The sequence below is a fragment of the Metarhizium acridum genome (genome assembly GCF_019434415.1).
Source record: "Metarhizium acridum strain ARSEF 324 chromosome Unknown scaffold_29, whole genome shotgun sequence".
Classification (NCBI taxonomy): Eukaryota; Fungi; Ascomycota; class Sordariomycetes; order Hypocreales; family Clavicipitaceae; genus Metarhizium; species Metarhizium acridum.
The window spans coordinates 2,336,961-2,353,750 of record NW_027094017.1 but is presented as its reverse complement, the minus strand read 5'-3'; the positions used below and the strand labels follow the sequence as shown (position 1 = coordinate 2,353,750).

At 54.5% G+C, this 16,790-nt stretch overlaps 4 protein-coding genes across 4 annotated transcripts; 1 reads left to right on the top strand and 3 right to left on the bottom strand.

Moving 5' to 3' along the window:
• Positions 1-575: 575 nt before the first annotated feature.
• J3458_004808 (uncharacterized protein) lies at positions 576-2,738 on the bottom strand (the record flags this gene model as incomplete). The annotated part of the gene is made up of 1 exon (XM_066118429.1): positions 576-2,738. The coding sequence occupies one exon, from the start codon at positions 2,736-2,738 to the stop codon at positions 576-578; it is 2,163 nt and encodes a 720-aa protein (XP_065977033.1).
• Positions 2,739-4,243: 1,505 nt separating this feature from the next.
• On the bottom strand, positions 4,244-6,459 carry J3458_004807 (uncharacterized protein). The gene is made up of 4 exons (XM_066118428.1): positions 6,194-6,459; positions 5,760-5,948; positions 4,890-5,696; positions 4,244-4,824 (listed from the first exon to the last, which is right to left on the bottom strand). Exons 1-4 carry the CDS (start codon positions 6,216-6,218, stop codon positions 4,583-4,585), a joined length of 1,263 nt encoding a protein of 420 aa, XP_065977032.1. The 5' UTR covers positions 6,219-6,459; the 3' UTR covers positions 4,244-4,582.
• Positions 6,460-7,292: 833 nt separating this feature from the next.
• SNF5 (SWI/SNF chromatin-remodeling complex subunit) lies at positions 7,293-10,582 on the top strand. Its single transcript, XM_066118427.1, has 3 exons — positions 7,293-9,312; positions 9,402-10,155; positions 10,301-10,582. The coding sequence occupies exons 1-2, from the start codon at positions 7,465-7,467 to the stop codon at positions 9,726-9,728; spliced, it is 2,175 nt and encodes a 724-aa protein (XP_065977031.1). The 5' UTR covers positions 7,293-7,464; the 3' UTR covers positions 9,729-10,155; positions 10,301-10,582.
• PDS5 (Sister chromatid cohesion protein pds5) lies at positions 10,205-15,423 on the bottom strand. Its single transcript, XM_066118426.1, has 3 exons — positions 14,607-15,423; positions 11,066-14,512; positions 10,205-10,993 (listed from the first exon to the last, which is right to left on the bottom strand). The coding sequence occupies exons 1-3, from the start codon at positions 15,066-15,068 to the stop codon at positions 10,415-10,417; spliced, it is 4,488 nt and encodes a 1,495-aa protein (XP_065977030.1). The 5' UTR covers positions 15,069-15,423; the 3' UTR covers positions 10,205-10,414.
• Between the last annotated feature and the right edge of the window lie 1,367 nt (positions 15,424-16,790).

Genomic DNA, 16,790 nt, shown 5'->3' with positions numbered 1-16,790 from the left:
CAAAACATGGTGTGCCCGGCCGAAACAGCTCCCCAAGCACAGTCTGCATCGCAATTCACTCTTGGCCGTGGAAAAAAATGACTGAAGGGAAGGGAAGAAGGGGAGAAAATGAGACAGTGCCATGGCGTTTCTGCGTTGCGAAGGGAAAAAAAATGGTGACGTACCGGATCCTTCGGAGCGATACCGTTCAGTGATGAGGAATTTAGCTCATGAGATGGCCGCGGCACACCTGCGGCACCGCCCTTCTTCTTGACCGGCCTGCCGACGACATGTTAGCCACGATATTCTCTTCCCGCGCGTGAAAACAAATTTCTGTCAAAATGCCTGGAGCCAGCCGCCATGGCCTCCTCACTCCGTAGGTTGCAGTTGCACGGTGAGAATGTTGAGCGCGGCTACCTGTTTGCTATTTCAAAAGCAAGACCCGGAACCAAGGGAGCGCGCGCAAACCCCAAACAGCAATTCACCCCAGGATTGTCGCATCGCACTCAGGATACGGCAAGGCCTTGGCCCCTGTACGGAGCAAGGAATATTTGGAGGCCTTCAAAAAAAGAGAGGGGAGGGATGGGGAGGACAACTCACGATGTCTTGACGCGTAACCCTGTCTTCTGCTTCTTGGCTGGTCGTAGCGACGTGGGCGTAGCGGCCCGGGATCCCACAGTAGAACTTCCATCTCCCGTCAAGGAGAAGGCAATAGGCGAGACTGTCCTCTCAAAGTCGTCACTTGGACGCTTGCTGGCCGAACGAGTAGCCCTTGTGGTGACAGAGGCCGCAAGGGACTGGCGCGTCCGCCTTGTCGTCTTCACAGGCGTCGTCTCTCGGTCTGCACCACGGCCTCGGATAGAGCTCTCCTGGGGGCTGAGGTTGCTCGTGATCCTCCGCGCAGTCCGTCGGCGGTCCCAAAATGATTCCTCCTCCTCCTCCTCTGGCATATGAGCCGGGACGTCAATCTCAGCGTCCTTGGCTGCTGAAACGGGAGCCGGGACTGAGGCTGCCTTTTCTGCAGACTTGACCTTCAGGTTGGGGAAGAGCTCTGCAGCTGAAACCCGGCCAGGCATGCTGGCATCATCAACAAAGGAAGACGAAGATTGATGAGCGCGCGTGCAACTTGTGTTGGGAAGGGTGGGAGAGTTTGATCGGGATGAGTTGGACACGACCTGTTTGCTGGAGGCGACTGATTTGCCGCGGGTGGTGATTGGCTGGGTCTTTGGCGCAGTCTGGGACTTGGCCCCAGTGCCCTTGGCGGTTGGCGTCGTGGTGGGCATGGTGGTGGTGGTGGTGGCCGTCGAGGTGCTGGGAACTGCCACGCTTCCTCCTCGAGCTCCTCGGGCTCCTCGCTCGACTGCTTGTTCGGCTGCTGTCTCGACTCCTCGCGCGTCTCCTCGTACGGCTCCCCGGCCTGCTGCCCCCCCCCGAAACGCACTGGGACTGTTGAGACTGCTCACCCTCACCTCGGGCGACGACATGCTTATCGCCGTAGAAAGCGATGAGTCGCTGGACCCCGAGTCTCGTCGCGCGCGTTTCCGCGATGCCGGCGTCTTCACCCTGATGATTTTCCTAGTCGCCTTGTCCGTCTCGCCAGTGCCGACAGCTCCTGCTGCTGCTGCTGCTGCTGCTGCTGCTGCTGCCCCAGCCCCTTTCCTCCGTGGCGTAGCAACGTTGGACGTCTCAGGGCCAGCACCGCCATGTGAAGTTTTGGCCTTCTTGGCCGCTCGTGTCGTGCTCTCCCGAGGCAGCCCCTCCGGCTCGTGAATAAGATGCGCATACGGCGCAGCCATCGGTTTGTGCGGTGTGAATCTGCTGTTGGTGGCAGGAGGCACGAAGAAGTAGCACCCTCGATTGTCCTTCTTTCCTTGGCGCTTTCTTTCCTCAATCTGCTTGTAAAACTTGTCCATGGTTTCCTCATCAGCAGTCTGGCTGAAAACATCCTGAATCATGGCCATAAAGTCCCGGTCCCCGCTCTTCTCCTCGTAGAGGGTCTTGAGAGCCCAAGCAGTTGGGTAGCGATAATGCTTCAGCGCTTCGTCCACAGCTGCTTCGACCACCTTGTCCGTGAGTCCTTGCTTTCCGGGTTCACTTCGAGAGTGACGTTTAACCGGAGTTGCTGGCTTTGGCACAATGCCCGTAGAGCTCCTGCGCTCCCGTGTAGGCGACGGTGCTTGTGCCACAGTTGTTGGTGCCGCCGCCGTGGTCCTCTTCACAGGTAATGACACTCTTCGGGAGCGCCTGCGACGGGCATCTCCCTTTGGATCGTACTCGTCGTCCTCTGCCTCATCGTCCTTTGTTCTTGCCACCAGCGACTTCCTTTTGTTGGTAGGTGCAGGAGGGAACAAGGGGGACGCTGGCGGTGACACGGCCGGAGACACGGCCCCAACAACATCACTGTCGTCCTGAGCTGGAGTTTCTCGTCCCGGTGGCTTCTTTGGCGGATGCGTGGTGGAAGTCTTCAAAATGATTTTCCTGGTGGGCATCCCATTCTCCCCGGTTGCTTTCTTCGCTTTGGGCAATGCTCCCAGGGGGGCCATATTTTCCAACACTCCGCCACGCACCAATCCAGCCTCCTCGAAGCTCGGCTTGTTCTGTACAGACGGTTCCAACCATCGCTGCATAAAGGAGCGCGATCCCTCATTTGCGGAACTCCGTGACACCTCCAGTGGCTTGCTCACAGTTCCTCCATTTGGTTGCGCAGGGCTCGAATATCGCGAGGCCGACCGTGAGGCCCTCGCACTGGATGATATCATTGTTGTGTGTGCCCAAAAAAAAAATTGGCCTCTTGCCGTTCATAGGTGTTGGGGGTGCCCGTCTTGTGCGCGCCCCTTGCGGTGGTCGCGGGATCAAGGCAACGCACCTACTCAAGCCTGGCAAACGGTTCGTCAGCAACGGTTGCGGGACAAGAAAAACACGCGGCCACGCGGGACTCCGGGGCTTATTCACTTGCTGCTTGCGCTGTAGCATGGATTCCAGCTACCGAATCGCGCTTTCTCGGTGCGTTTGACGCGGTCATAAGGAAGAGAAGGAGGAGGAACGTCGTGGAGGAGACTTGGGAGGGTCAACTGGGTGTCTGGAAATCTGGATGCCCGGGGCCTGGAACGTTGACAGGCTGCCGAAATCGATACCGCATAGAGCTGTCTGGTGGGAGCACTTTGAGGCGTGCGAGGCTTGCCAGGAGGCCCTGCGGCACCTGCGGCCGTGCTATGCCACGCCTGTGCAGTCAGTGTATGACAGGGGGGGACAGCGCTCAATGCGCACTGGTCATGACATCTCGGCGCCCGGCGCCTCAACATTCAACATTGAACCTAGTAACATACTAGTTGCTCCGCAGAAGTCGTGGGAACATGGAATACGCGAGCTGGTGCTTGCTCAATAACGTCAGTCCCTGCACTGCAGACAAACAACACTTGGCGCACTCGCCGCTTTAGGCCGTGGTGAGTGGCACAATAGCCAGGATTGTCCTCGATTGTCCACACGTCCCTCCGGCCCTCCACGTCCATATCAAAGTTCCTTAAAGTTCCTCAAAGTTCCTGCTCTTCCTCCATCCGGCTTCCGCCTCGTCCACGTAATCTGATTTCTCGTCCGACTGTCCCCTGCCGGTTTCTCGTGCAGCTGGCTACGTATCCAGGTACCTATCGTACGTAGGTCGCTTCAAAAATAACTTTGCAGAAACTTGGGCGCGAAAAAAGGGGGTCGCAAATCGTCTAGTATTCCCTGCGTTCCAAAGGTAACTAGTAAGTAGTTATAAGCAACTAGCGAACGCGACCCATGATCCCATGCACCGGGCTCAAATGCCGACCAGCGTTGAACATAATAATAACCAACCTGGGTACCTTGGCTACGTACGGAGTAGGCAAAATGAGGTAGCGACGTGCCTACTAGGTGAGTATGTCGTTGGTAGGCCTAATACTTGACCAGTACATACATGCATACATACCTAGGTACACAATCCTCTTCTTCATATGCCCCTCGAGATGCTCCAGAACCCCCGGCTTGCCATGTACGGATGTGCGGGCTTGGCTGCCAAGCACCATGGACAAAGACCAGTTGATAGATAGTACTACTACTGCAGCAGCGTACTCCTTGCTCAAAGATACCGAGTAGTGATTACTCCTCGCTTTATTTATTCCACAGAGCATTTAAAGCGAACGGGTTAATCGACAACAACAAAGGCTTGCCCGAGGCCGTCAATTCACTTTCACACCAATGGAGCCATTTCGTCACCTCACTCGATCATCGGCCCATGAATATGTTTGTGTCAAGCGCCAGAAACAGCGTTAGTTGTCTAGATATATTCGTCTCACCAGCCTCACACGCCACGCTCGCTGTGGAGACCGCGATACCACCCAACCAGGCCAGGGGAGCCAAAATCCACGTCCTTGTCCATAATGTGCGAGACTTGCACCGTCACTTCCTAGCTGGAATCCCATGCTACAATTGCCCCTCAAAGATATTTCACGTTCCCAGCCAGTGGCGGTTATGGTTTACTTGTTGCCGCTCTTCCGCCGGCGAGCCATTGCCTTGTCCCTGAAACTCTGACAAGTACTTAAATACTCTTCTAGACATCAACCCTGACTTCCTACACTTGCCTTGCTTACTCGTCGCTGTCGTCGGAATCGTCATCGGAATCCTCGGTGGGGGCGGCGGCGGCGGCGGCGGCCTTCTTGGCGGGCTTCTTCTTCTTCTTGCTCTTGCTCTTCTTTCCGGTGTTTCTGGCCAGGGGCTGCTCCAGAATCTTGAGAATCTCCTCGTCGGTAATCTTCTTGTCCGACTTGACCTTGCTCAGATCAAGAGCAGGAGGGCCACCCAGCTTGGTGATGCCGTTCTTGGTAATGGCTGTTGCGACGTTAGTTGCTACTGTCTGGTAGCGCTGCGTATATTCCATCAGATGCTCTACTTACCAATGGTGGTGAGCAGGCGGGCAACGGGGGCATTGTCCTTGTCACCGACAAGCTCATACTGGCGGAAAACATTGCCACGAACGCACTCAACAACACCAGATTTGGCATCGCGCTCGTCTTCCAGCTGTCGCAGACTGAAGGGGAAGGTGCCAAACTTCTTCTGAACCTCGGAAAGGATCTTGCGCGAGGTAGGGCGCTTCAGGCCGTAAGTCTGCGTGGTGCGACGGTGCAGAGTGGCACGCCCATCCAAGGCCTTGCACTTGCCGGAACCGAGAGAGACGCCCATCTCGACACCCCAGACCTCGGAGACAGCGGGAACACCGTCGCCCTTGCCACCATCCTGGGGAGCAAGAACAATTTTCTTGGTGCTCTCAATCTCATTGCGGTCGAACAGCCATGAGGTGGTACTCTCGACAAGGTTGCACTCATACGCCTCGCAAACCTTCTCCAGCAGGCTGGTCATCTTGGCTTGGGTAGGAGGCTTCTGAGAAGCAGCCTTCGCCTTCTCCTCATCGGTGCCCTGCGCAAGGAGGCCGGGGGGGACCATCAACCGAAGAAGCAGCTCATTTGCATAGTGGGTAGCCAGAATCAGATCAGCGGGACGGCCAGTGAGAACCTCGTCCTTGTTTTCGCCCGCCAGGACGGTGTCACAGACAATGGCACCGAAGCCATCAATCTGAGCACCAAGCTGGATCTTGATGGGCTCGTTGGGCTGGACCTCCAGAGCGGCTTCGCTCTCATCAGAGGTCAAGGGTGTGTAAGGGGTGACATATGAGGCAGGCGAAACAGTGGTAGGGTGAGAGAAGCCTGTCATGCTCTGTGTCAGCAAACCAAAGGAGCAATTCGAAATGAGCGGCGCCGACTACGAACCCTTGGTGATCTTCTTGCCGCGATAAACCTTGCTGACCTCTTCTTCGAGTAGCTTGTCACCCCTCTGGCAGATGTCGACGATTTTGGCACCGGGGACACAGAGCTTAGAGACCTCAGCAAGAACCTTTTCAGAGATCTGACCAGCAGTCTTGTACTTGGTCAGGGTATCGGGGTTGTTGAGGGAGTAGTCTATATACGTCTGGTCAGCGGCCGAGTTGACAGAGGTCGTGTGCCCATTCTGAGCCCAAAGAACACATGTGCAGCCTTGTGAAGAAGCTTTGTAGTCGTCGTCGCCGTGGTGTGTTGTTGGCTGGCCATGGCGGGGTAGATTGTTTTCTGTGCGCGGGAAAGAGGGGCAGCACTTGAGCTCCAAGGTCGAGACGGAGCTTCCAGGCTGGGTGCTGGAGGGTGCTGGAGGGTGCATAGATACATACCAATGGCGTCCTTCTCGTCTGACATGATGGGCGACGCTTAATTGCAAAATACTGACTTCTGGTAAAGGTACGGGGTGTGGTGTTGGAGACGGGAAGAGTGGGAGTGGACAGACAGCTGGATACCGGCGAGTTTTGCTCAGGTCTGGTGTCGCTGAAGAGGGGCACTTGGCACTTGACGTCGCATGTCCAGAAATTACTGTCGGGATTTTGTACTGGAACCCAATCTAGCCCTGCTTGCGCTGCCGAGTAAACCCTGGACTGGGCCGTTTCCATGGTTTCTGTGCGTGTCGCGTGCATCGCATCGCTTGGGCCGGCCAGCCACAACAGACCGTGGCGGACTGTGGATATCTATCTGCTCTGTGCTAGCACCAAGCTCATCAAGTTACCGTGCATCCCACAGATGAGTGCTCGCCTTTTATTGTGCCGCGCTGTATGCTTTGCTTGGGCGTTGCTGCTGCATCCGTATCAACTTGCTGCCTACCCTGTGGCTTGATGAGCTTTTGCAATGGGGTCATCCGGCCATCTCTGCCCCGTACCATAACCAGGTCTGTCCCTGGTGAATCAGATGTTATATTCTGGGTTGGTTTCGGAAGCCTGGTGCCTGGCCGTGACTTGGCAATAAGGTGCCCATCGTAATCGTGACTGGTTGAGGCTCACTCGTGCCATCACGGTGATCTCAAATCCTTGGCAGAGCCTAGTCATCAACAGGGGGAACATCGATTGAACCCACACACTGAGAATATAACACACAGATGTATAGATTTAGTGCCATACGGGACAGTTACCGAAAATATGCTGGTTAACATGGTACATACACCATGACCGGAGCAGGTTTCTGGTAGTTACTCCGTATTTACAACAAAATCGATGAGAGTCCTCCTTCCGCTTCTGATTCCCAAGTGGAGATGAGCTAGTTGCGACGGCGCTCTCTAATTCGTCCGTTGCCACCGGCCCGTCGAGTGCAGGGGGGCAGGTACTGGTACAAGATACAGGAGTGATCTGTACGAGAGTCTATGTAAATATACTTATCCTGCTCAGCCTTCCGCGCCGATTAGCAGCCAGCAATAGGAGCGTGCCGGTTCCAGTCCAGCACGAAACCCTTTCCCAAAGCCATTTCAACATCAGAGCCTCGTCTCGTCGCCATCGCATATACCGCCCAACCCAACGATCCCCTGCGCTACGGGATAAATCACAACCGCTGCGCGTCTGATTGACGCATCTGACGCTGCCGCACCGTTGCGGCGACATCGCTGCGCCCAGCAATCGCGACCATGGCGACACAACCAGCCACCTCGGAGCCTGCGCCGGGCGTGACGCCGACCGCGACGTCTGCGACATCAGCACCGGCTGGTGATGAAAAAGATGCTCTGCAAGGCTCAGCACCGGCGGAAATACCCGTACGCACAAAGGAGTCGTTCAACAAACTCATGGTCGAGCGTTACACCACGCGCGACGCCATCGCCAGCGCTGCTCTGGGCGAGCAGCTGAATCAGACACGGCAGTCCTCACAAGAGATGCGTGAGAAAATCCACGAGTATAGAATGGTGCGGAACGAGTACAAGCCTTGGTTCCCGCCAAGCAGGCTCTACGGCGAAGGGTACAATGGATTTGGAAACGGATACACCGAAAACCAGCAGCCAGTCTCCAGAATCATCTACCCAGCGCAAAAGCCACGACCCGGACGACGGACGACACCATCATTCAGGTTTGCTCGCAAGGACATGCTCAAACAGGCAGAGCAACACGAAGAGCTAGTCCCGCTACGTCTGGAGGTTGAGTGGGACAAGGTCAAGCTTCGCGACACGTTTACTTGGAACCTGCACGAACGTCTTTTGGCCGTCGAATTATTCGCAGCGCAGCTGGTCGAAGACATGGCGCTGAAACCACCTGCAGCACAGCCCGTGTTTGAGCAAATCGTTCAACAGATGCGGGAGCAGCTGAATGATTTCTATCCCTTTGCGTTCGCAGAGGAAGATGCCCTCGACCCGGAGCTGCCGTACTCGGCCTACAAGAACGACGAAATGCGCATTCTAATCAAGCTCAACATCACAATTGGCCAGCACACCCTGGTAGATCAGTTCGAGTGGGAGATCAACAACCCCAATAACTCGCCAGAAGAATTTGCCGCCAACATGGCGCGCGACCTGTCTTTGTCAGGCGAATTCACGACGGCGATTGCACATTGCATTCGTGAACAGACGCAGCTCTTTACCAAGAGTTTATACAGCATAGGACATCCGTTCGACGGGCGACCGGTCGAGGATTCGGATCTCGTGTCCGCATTCTTGCAAACCCCTCTTCCCGTCGTCTTCCGACCACAGCAGCAAGCCAAGGAGTATGCGCCATACATGTACGAACTCAGCGAAGCCGATCTGGAACGAAACGAAATGGTATTTTCCCGCGAACAGCGGCGCCAGAAGCGCTCCATCAACAGACGAGGCGGCCCGCAACTCCCCGACCTCAGAGAACGACAAAGGACCATTCGTACACTTATCGTTTCGTCCGTGTTGCCTGGTGCGGTCGAGAACGTCGAGGACAGTCGACTCTACAAACGAACGGCTGGCACAAGCAGGAAGCGGACAGCCCGTGACGGCGAGATTTCAGAATCCGAGGAGAGTGACGACTCATCCCCCGACTCGCCCGCCCCTTCACAGATGGCTGGCACGGCGCGCACAAGGGGCATGCGAGGGGCTGCGTCGGCTGCGCAGCAGCGAATGGCCAATATTGGCCGCTCTGAAACGCCCGAGACTGGGTCGTTGCATCACCACGAGACTCGAACATCGCGCCGTGGCCGGGAAGAGACAGAGGAGCCTTCTCACCTTTGGGTTACACTGAAGGTGAGCAGGGAGAAGCTTAGAAGAGTGATGAAGGGCGACTATCGCGACTTGAAGGCGCCTTCACAGCCCCAGACACCAGTCGTGGCCCACGCCAGAGCGCCAAGTGCATCGTCAAGCATACCCAAACCAAAAGTGCCATTCACGCCAACTTCGTCATCATCTACACCTCAGCCAGCAGCTGCACCAGCACCGACAGGGAGCGGTTCCAGTTCTTTTCCTGCCGGCCAGCTCGGACGTCTCCCTGCTCCTCCACCGGTTCCCGGACAGTCACCTCCCCCAGCCGTAAGTCCCCCCCCCCCCCCCCCTTTTTTTTTTTTTTCTCGGCAAGAACATTCCGTACAGGTCAGAGCCTAACATGCGCGTCTCATCAGCCGCCTCCACCAGAGTGGCTTGTCAACGCCCTCAAAGACCTAGAAAAGCAATACCCCAACGGAGACAAGTTTGAAGCCATCATGAAATACTCGTACCTCGACCCCGTCACCGAACTCCCCGTCCAGCCGCAGACGCTGCCGTTTCCAGAAGGCGTGAAATACGCCTGGCTCCCGCGTATTCGCTGTCTCGACTGCGCCACCAAGCTGTACACCCCTGGCCCGGACATGACGGCCCAGAAGTTTGAAGCGCACTTGAAATTCTCTGGCCACCGGGCAAAAGTCAACCAGCGACTTGCGGCCCAAAACGGCGGCGCCTCGGGGTCATAGAAATGCCCCCATCCCCGGGTGCCCTCATCTTCTCCAAAAAGAGGGACTGAACAAAAGAGAGGAAAACAAAAAAGACTGTAGATTTCCCGTTGGCTTGGCGCTTGAGAACACAACCCATTGTACATATTTTTTTGCCGCATGGTTCTTTTTTCTTTTTTTTTCCTTTTCTTTTTCTTTCTTTTTGGGAAGTGGTTTGGATTCTTTTGGTTGGCTGGTTGGCGTACCCATTTTGTCTTTGTGGCTGCCGTTGTTTATGAGGGCAGGGTGGTTTTTTTTTACGAGGAAGAGGGCGGAACATGAGGGATGCGTAGAGGATAGGATAGGCGAATTGAACCCTTCGAGATTCGTCCACTCTTGTCCCGCGTCTGTGCCCCTTTGCATGACAGACACTCTTCATCTTGGTGTTGTATGGGCTTGGGCTAACACGGTATGTGAATTTGGGCATCATGACTCCTATCGTAACACTACTTGGCCCCCCCCCCCCCCCCCCCTTCCCTAAGTAAAAGGTCCTCTCTCGTACACACAAGATGAACCCTACAACAAAGTAATACTAACACGCAACTATTGTTCAGTCCTATTCTGAACAATGACAAGCGAATTCCAATTCCGCGACCTATCCATCCGTCCGGACTGTCCACTACTTCTGAAGAATAACGAGGAGAAAAAAAAGGGTGCTCAGCACCAACTTATTCGTCCACTTCCATCTCTGAATCATCCCTTGTCGCACGTCCGCCTCGTCCTCTTGTTCTTGATGTGCGTTCTAGTTTAGCCAGGACGCTGGCTTTGACAGCAGCCTTGCCCTTTGGCGAAGAGGCGATTTTGGAGCCTTTGCGCTTAGCCGCCGACTCCTCTTCATGCTCCTCTTCGCCCTCGCCTTCTGCCTCTTCCTGTTCATCAGCGGATTCAGCATCATCATCGGACAGCTCTGAAGCCTCGTCACTTCCACTCTCCTCTACATCCGAGTCCTCCTCGCCATAGTCCCACTCTGCTACACCCTCTAACATTTCTTCCTCATCATCCTCGTCAGCTCGCTCCTTGTAGTCTGATACCTTGTGGGTGCGACTACTGCGACGGCGCTCGGATGGGGCGACCGAATCCTCCTCCTTATGTTTCTTGGGCTTGGGTGCCTTCTTGGGTTTGGCACTCTTCTTAGATGACGATACTTTAGAAGAATTGGTTTTCGATTTCTCCCTGATGACTGTCTTGACCTGAGTCCTTGGTCGCTTTGCTGGTGGGTCACCGTGTTCGTGGATAGACTTGCGCTTCTGATCCATTCTGTTAGTATTTTGCTAGTGCTGGGCAGTTGAGCGTTACCGGGGCGTTGATGAGGCGCTCACCTTCTTGCGATCCATTGCACGAAGCAAATCATCCAACCTTTCGTCAATCTCATCAGGAATATACAGCTTCTTTGCAATCTGCTGTGCTACCTCGGCGGATGGCAGAGCAGTATATAAACCTGACGGAACGCCAACCTTGTCAGGATGCGCTTGGAAGATCCAACCCTTCCTCTCCTGATACTTGCGAATCACGGCTGCGGCGAGATCACTAAGCACGTACAGATTATCGCTGGCTTTCGGGTTGATTCCGTCCTGTACCTGCTTGACCCTTTCCGTGTATTTGTAGATCAACGAAATATTGTCCTCCGTCGCAATAGCGTTGAGGTAGAACAAGAAGTAGTTTGCGAAATCAACCAAGTCGTCCATCTCTGCGCTGTAGTCGGGGTGGTGCGCAAGCAAGGATATTAACCGGCCCATGAGAGCTTCCATTACCCTTTGCTTCTTCTCCTCGTAATATCGAGCTCTAGATCGTATCCATGTCTCCACTCGGTTTTTGAGATCTGATGCAGGCTCGAATGCGACCAAGAACAAGATAATGTGGAATCTAGGCCTAAGCTTTCCGCGAGTAAGGTAGTTTTGCAGCTTTTCCATAAAGTGTCTGCGAACCTGGAGTTCACTGTCCTGTACCAACTCTGCCATCTTGTTGAAGCTTGTCGGTTCCAATCTCTCATCGTACGCCTTGACTGTGCAGAGTTTCAACATCAACAGTCCAGCTAGCAGCCGAAGGCGCTTCTTGTGGTGCAATGGGGTATCTTTGGTTTTGCAGAACTCGCCCTCTGCGACCACAAACGTTTTGAGAAGCTTGAACACAACTTTGACGCGGTCTTCGGCATTGGGCTCCTTTTCGGTCGCAAGAGCTTGGTTTACCAGAATTCTTAATGAGAGGCATTTGGCTTGCAGCTCCTCATTCATGTCCGCATCATCCACCCACGACGGATCCTTCTCTGTGGCATCTGTCCGCACTTGGCGGAGGATCTGATTGATCGTCAAGTCACGAATAGCCTCGTCCGAGTCGGCCGTTACAGACGGCACGAGCCGTTCAAGTTGCGATATGGACGCCAGCCTGGCCAAGAAGTGCGATGAGCCATATTCCAGGCCCTTCATGATGTTCCTCAATAAGTTTGTAGCCGTTACTTTGCTCTTGTCGTCACCCTTGGCCAAGAGAATATTGACGGCATATTTCGCAGCTCTGGGTGGAGACGCGTACTGAGCGTAATTCATTAGTGATTGCGTAAAACCTCGGTCATAGTTGATGTCCTTGGGATACTTCTTCGCATACGAGGAGTACGCCTTGAGAATATCAACCACAGTTGGGTCATTGGTTTTCTTGTCGCTTGGGACGTGCTCAACGATTTCACGTCGCAAGTCCTCAGCATGCGCCTTGAAGATGTCCGGGTTTCGCTGCGATATGTCGTTTAGTACTAAGTGGGCAACAGCAGCAAACCCATCCTTGTCACTCTTGGAATAATCCATGATGGTAGCAAGATGGCTTCGGTTGAACATGAGGCAACTTGATCGATAGAGCAGTGGGATGAGCGTATCTAGGCAGACAACTGCAGGCGTCCCTTGCAGCTTGGTAATGAGCTCACTGATGGCTCGTCTAATAGTCTTGAAGTCGCTTTCGGACTCGATCGCGTATTTAACAAGCTGATAGCTTCGACGGTCGTTGAGTTTAGCAAACTTCTGCAAATCTCCGCGAACCTTTAATGGCTCTGGAAAGAATCCGCCTAACCACTGGAGCGTTTTGGACAGGCTACTCTTGACCTTGTCCTCATTCGCGTCGATGACTCCCCCATTATATGCTTCGCACTGTTGGATAAAGATACCAACGCCCTTTGCAAACTGTGGTTGACGGGCCTGCATGGCGAAAAAGGCCTTTTGTGCGGGCACATCTAGAGACTTTAGCATGAGAAGGATCCTTTCAGCACGAATTCTGTCCTGGTCAGCAGCAGTGACACCACCCTTACCCTGGGAGCCAGTGGCACCCTTGCCGCCTTTGCCTTTGACCAGTGGATACTTCAATGGGACAAGACACTCGAATAAGACCCGGTCGAGGAGGACGTTGAGGTCGGGGTCATTGGCGTAGAATGCGTTGATGATGCGAGACGGCACCCCGGACAGGCATGCCGTTACTGCCTCCTGACCGTCTGCGATTTCTCCTGCCCCGACCGCCCACAGCTTTCCAAGCAAGACCATGGCATCGACACGGACCGCTGGCTTTCTGTCGCGGCAGCGATCAGCCAAGCTTGCAAATATAGACCCTTCTTTCTCTACTCCGCCGGTTACACCGAGTTTCAGAATGACGTCGCGGAAGGTGAAAAGCTCAATGGCCTTGACGGCGGCCAGACGCACTTTTTCTTCGCTGTCATTGAGTTTGTCCACCAGGCCCTTAATCAGCTCTGTTTCGTCCTCCCTACTCAAACCAATGCCGCCGGCGGAAGTAGACAGAATGTAGCCGGCAGCGGTGACCCACGCAGCTCGAATTGTCCCTGCTTTGTCGTTCTTTCTGCCAACAAAGTTGCGGTATGTGGCGTGATGAGTTTGAGCAAACGATTGCGGCGAATATGGTCTTGTCAATGCATTGGTTTCCGTGTCAATGACTGGAGGGGTACCAATTGCATCATCCATCAGGCGTAGGGGTGGGTAGGCTGCAGGGTCGAGTGTGGGAGGAGCTGGCGGTCCTGCTGCTCCGATGCCCGAAATCATATCTCCAAATGCCTCCGTGGCTATGAGTCGCAGGTGAACATTGTCGGCCGATAACTCGGCGTCGAGTTGGGGAACGACGTTTTGCAAAATGGTGGGAGCAGCTCGCCAAAGTTCTCGGATCAGCATATGAGCCTGCCGCAGGCTTTTCAAATCCGCCTCTGACGGACCAGAATGACTGTCCTCCTCATCAGACTCCTCTCCATGGCGGAAGCCATTGCTCTTGGTAGCGAATCTCGAGGCATTGAGAATGACGTCGCTAAAGTACTGGCTGACATATCGGGACATTTTGTCGGCGCAGCCATTGCAGATGTTCTTGGCCATGACGTAGGCTGCAGGCTCGGTTTTATGCAACAGGGTAGCCTGTTTACCATTCTGTTCCTTGTTGCGACCACCCCCCGGTGGCGCTGCTCTGAGGAATTGGCTGATGATGGCGTCGATGACGGTCGCGGGTATGCTGCCAGGGGATTCGTCAATCACCTCCATGAGCATCTCGGTGAGGCCGATCTCGACGTCCTTGGCAACCTGTTCCTCATTGGAAGCTCTGGAGCTTGTCGACACGCCATCAAAGGTCGAGTTGAACAGGCGCAACCAGAGGTCGTCGGCACCGTGGATTTCAGAAAGGAGCAGTATACTTTTGACGTCAGACAGAGACATCAATACATATTTGTGCTGACTATTGTAGGGATTTGTAGGGTCGAAAAGCGCGGGCAAAATGTCCTTGATAAAAAGAGTAAAGATCATCTAGACAGCCACAATACACGGGTCAGTATTTGGCGGGGAACGCAGAGAGATGTAGATGGATTAATTATATATGGGACAAGTGAGAAACACCCACCTTGAGTTGATCGTCCGTGAACGGCGCTTCTGGTACAAACAAACGCAAGATATCCACCAGACAACAGGCGGTATACGCCTTGACACCTCGATCCTTGTGCTGCAACAGGTTGCGATGCGCCAGGCTTGTGGCGACATGTTTAAGCGAATCCAATTGTACACCCCCCTGATCGAAATCGGCGAGCTCCTTGGACAGCCTTTCGAGACGATCTAGCAGCGTAGCGCTGGGGATGGGCTTTGCGGGCCGCCAGGAAAGCTCCTCGTCGAATTCCAGACTGCGCTGCTCCATGTCGTCGTCTTGGTCTTGGTCTTGGTCGTCGTCGCCAGCTGGTACATCCTCTGGCTCGGCTTCGGCCGCGGACACTGGTTCCGGCTCGGGCTCTGGCATGTCGTCTTGCATGGGGTCATGTTCTTCTGCCTCAACAGGTTCGGGCTCCTTTGCCCTGGTACGGCGTCGCGCCATGTTGTGACGCGGGCAATTGTCGTGATTTGTGATGTCGATGGTTTCGAAGCAAGGAACCACAGCTCCTCAGATGTCAGATGGAGGGTGCGAGGGCGTGGGCGGGCGTAGAGATCAGGATCAGTGAGGGATCGCGTGGTCTCGACTCTGGTGCAGTGCGCCAGACGGGTCACGACATCGCACGGTCGGACGGGCAGAGAGCAGGGCGGGTTTGGAGGAGACTCAACCCCGAGAAGCGATGGGACGTTTAGAGTGTGCGACAGGCGATGAAAAAGAGCAAGAACAGGAGAATAGGATAAGAGGACAAGAGGACAAGAACCCCAAAAAATTTGGGAGTGGCAGTGAGAGTGGGATCGGGAGTGGGAATGGGAGGTCAAGCGGGAGCGGGAGCGCGACACGCAGGAGATTGGCGGACTTGAGACGATGTTCAATGCTCAATGTTGCCCATTGCCATGCCCTCAGAAGAGACGGCGGGCCTTACATGGGATTGGCTGCCAGGCGCTGGCAGCTCGCAAGGTGCTAAGTTACTAACTGTTGGTACCTGGGTACTCGACACGCGACGCGCCGCCGTGCTGGCTGGGCCTTTCTCGGCATCTGGAGCTGGCCCTGGCACTGGCACTGGCCACTGACACTTCGACGCCCAGAGCTGAGCTGTGCTGAGCTGTCGGGTGCTCTCACAGCTATGAGCTGGTCTGTGCTAGCCAGCCTCCCGCCCCTCGCGTCGGCGAGCTCACGAACTCCTTGGTATGCATATGTACCAAGGTACCCGAGCGCGACATTCTGGAGTGGCAAGTGGCATCGGCTGCTCCAAAAGAGGTCAAGCGCCGTTGACTTTGCCATTGAAAGGTACAGAGTAGCCATGTACATGTGCACTCGAAGCATCGTCTCAGCGTTGCATCCCAAAATGACCATGACGGCGACATAACATACGTGCACCGCATCAAGTCGCAGTTTCAATCCCACGATCCGTCAGTATGGCTTGAGGTCGGCCTGTGTGACGGCTTGCCACTTGCGACCGGCCTCCCCCTCATCTAATGCCGCCGTCCGTTTTTCTGTAATACAGCCTACACACTTGAACGACGATCACGCAACATTTCTGACCACACAAATCCATCGTGGTCCCATGCAAACCCTTCCTCAATATAAAATGTATCCCATCTGTTGCACTTGCGACTTACATACTCTGCGGGCTTTGAAACGGCTGACACAATACCAATCCTTCATGTGCCTGACACACTGACTTGCAATTGTTTGCATTGTGCCCAAATGGGCGATTAGCCGTTGACCTTCTTCCATCGACCCTCCCAACCGACAATTCCGCCGGCTGCTTATGCTGCAATTAGATCAGCCGGTATCATCATGTGTTGGATGTGTAGCTTAAAACCAAACTACTAGGTAGAATGAGCCCTCATCCCTCTCCAAGAACAAGACATTGCCGTTGTACACATTATCCGTATTCCTGGCCTCAAGGTGCTTAGAAGTTAGGATTAATGGAACCCAATCAAGTCTCGACGCCAAAGTTGCCACCGATTCATGGAACATCTGCTTGTTTATAGTCATTGTGTGATTCACAGCCTTGCCAGCTGCCAATCCCCATCCACCAGCTGTGAAGAACCGTCAATACCCAAGCTGTCAGAGCTCACATTTCTCTCACTCCTTTCCGGCTCTAGATTTGGTACAATAAACACCAAATTTTTGCCTCCTGCTTGCCTAGGTCCTTCCTTT

What these genes read in the sequence shown, in the direction of transcription:
- PDS5 (XM_066118426.1), bottom strand. Translation starts at nt 15,068, where the DNA reads ATGGCGCGACGCCGTACCAGGGCAAAGGAGCCCGAACCTGTTGAGGCA. An exon ending in TCACGGACGATCAACTCAAG is followed by an intron (nt 14,513 to 14,606) that starts GTGGGTGTTTCT and finishes GTGGCTGTCTAG; the next exon opens with ATGATCTTTACTCTTTTTAT. An exon ending in GTGCAATGGATCGCAAGAAG is followed by an intron (nt 10,994 to 11,065) that starts GTGAGCGCCTCA and finishes AGAATGGATCAG; the next exon opens with AAGCGCAAGTCTATCCACGA.
- SNF5 (XM_066118427.1), top strand. Translation starts at nt 7,465, where the DNA reads ATGGCGACACAACCAGCCACCTCGGAGCCTGCGCCGGGCGTGACGCCG. An exon ending in GACAGTCACCTCCCCCAGCC is followed by an intron (nt 9,313 to 9,401) that starts GTAAGTCCCCCC and finishes GCGTCTCATCAG; the next exon opens with CCGCCTCCACCAGAGTGGCT.
- J3458_004807 (XM_066118428.1), bottom strand. Translation starts at nt 6,218, where the DNA reads ATGTCAGACGAGAAGGACGCCATTG. An exon ending in CGGCAAGAAGATCACCAAGG is followed by an intron (nt 5,697 to 5,759) that starts GTTCGTAGTCGG and finishes AGAGCATGACAG; the next exon opens with GCTTCTCTCACCCTACCACT. An exon ending in CCGCCTGCTCACCACCATTG is followed by an intron (nt 4,825 to 4,889) that starts GTAAGTAGAGCA and finishes ACGTCGCAACAG; the next exon opens with CCATTACCAAGAACGGCATC.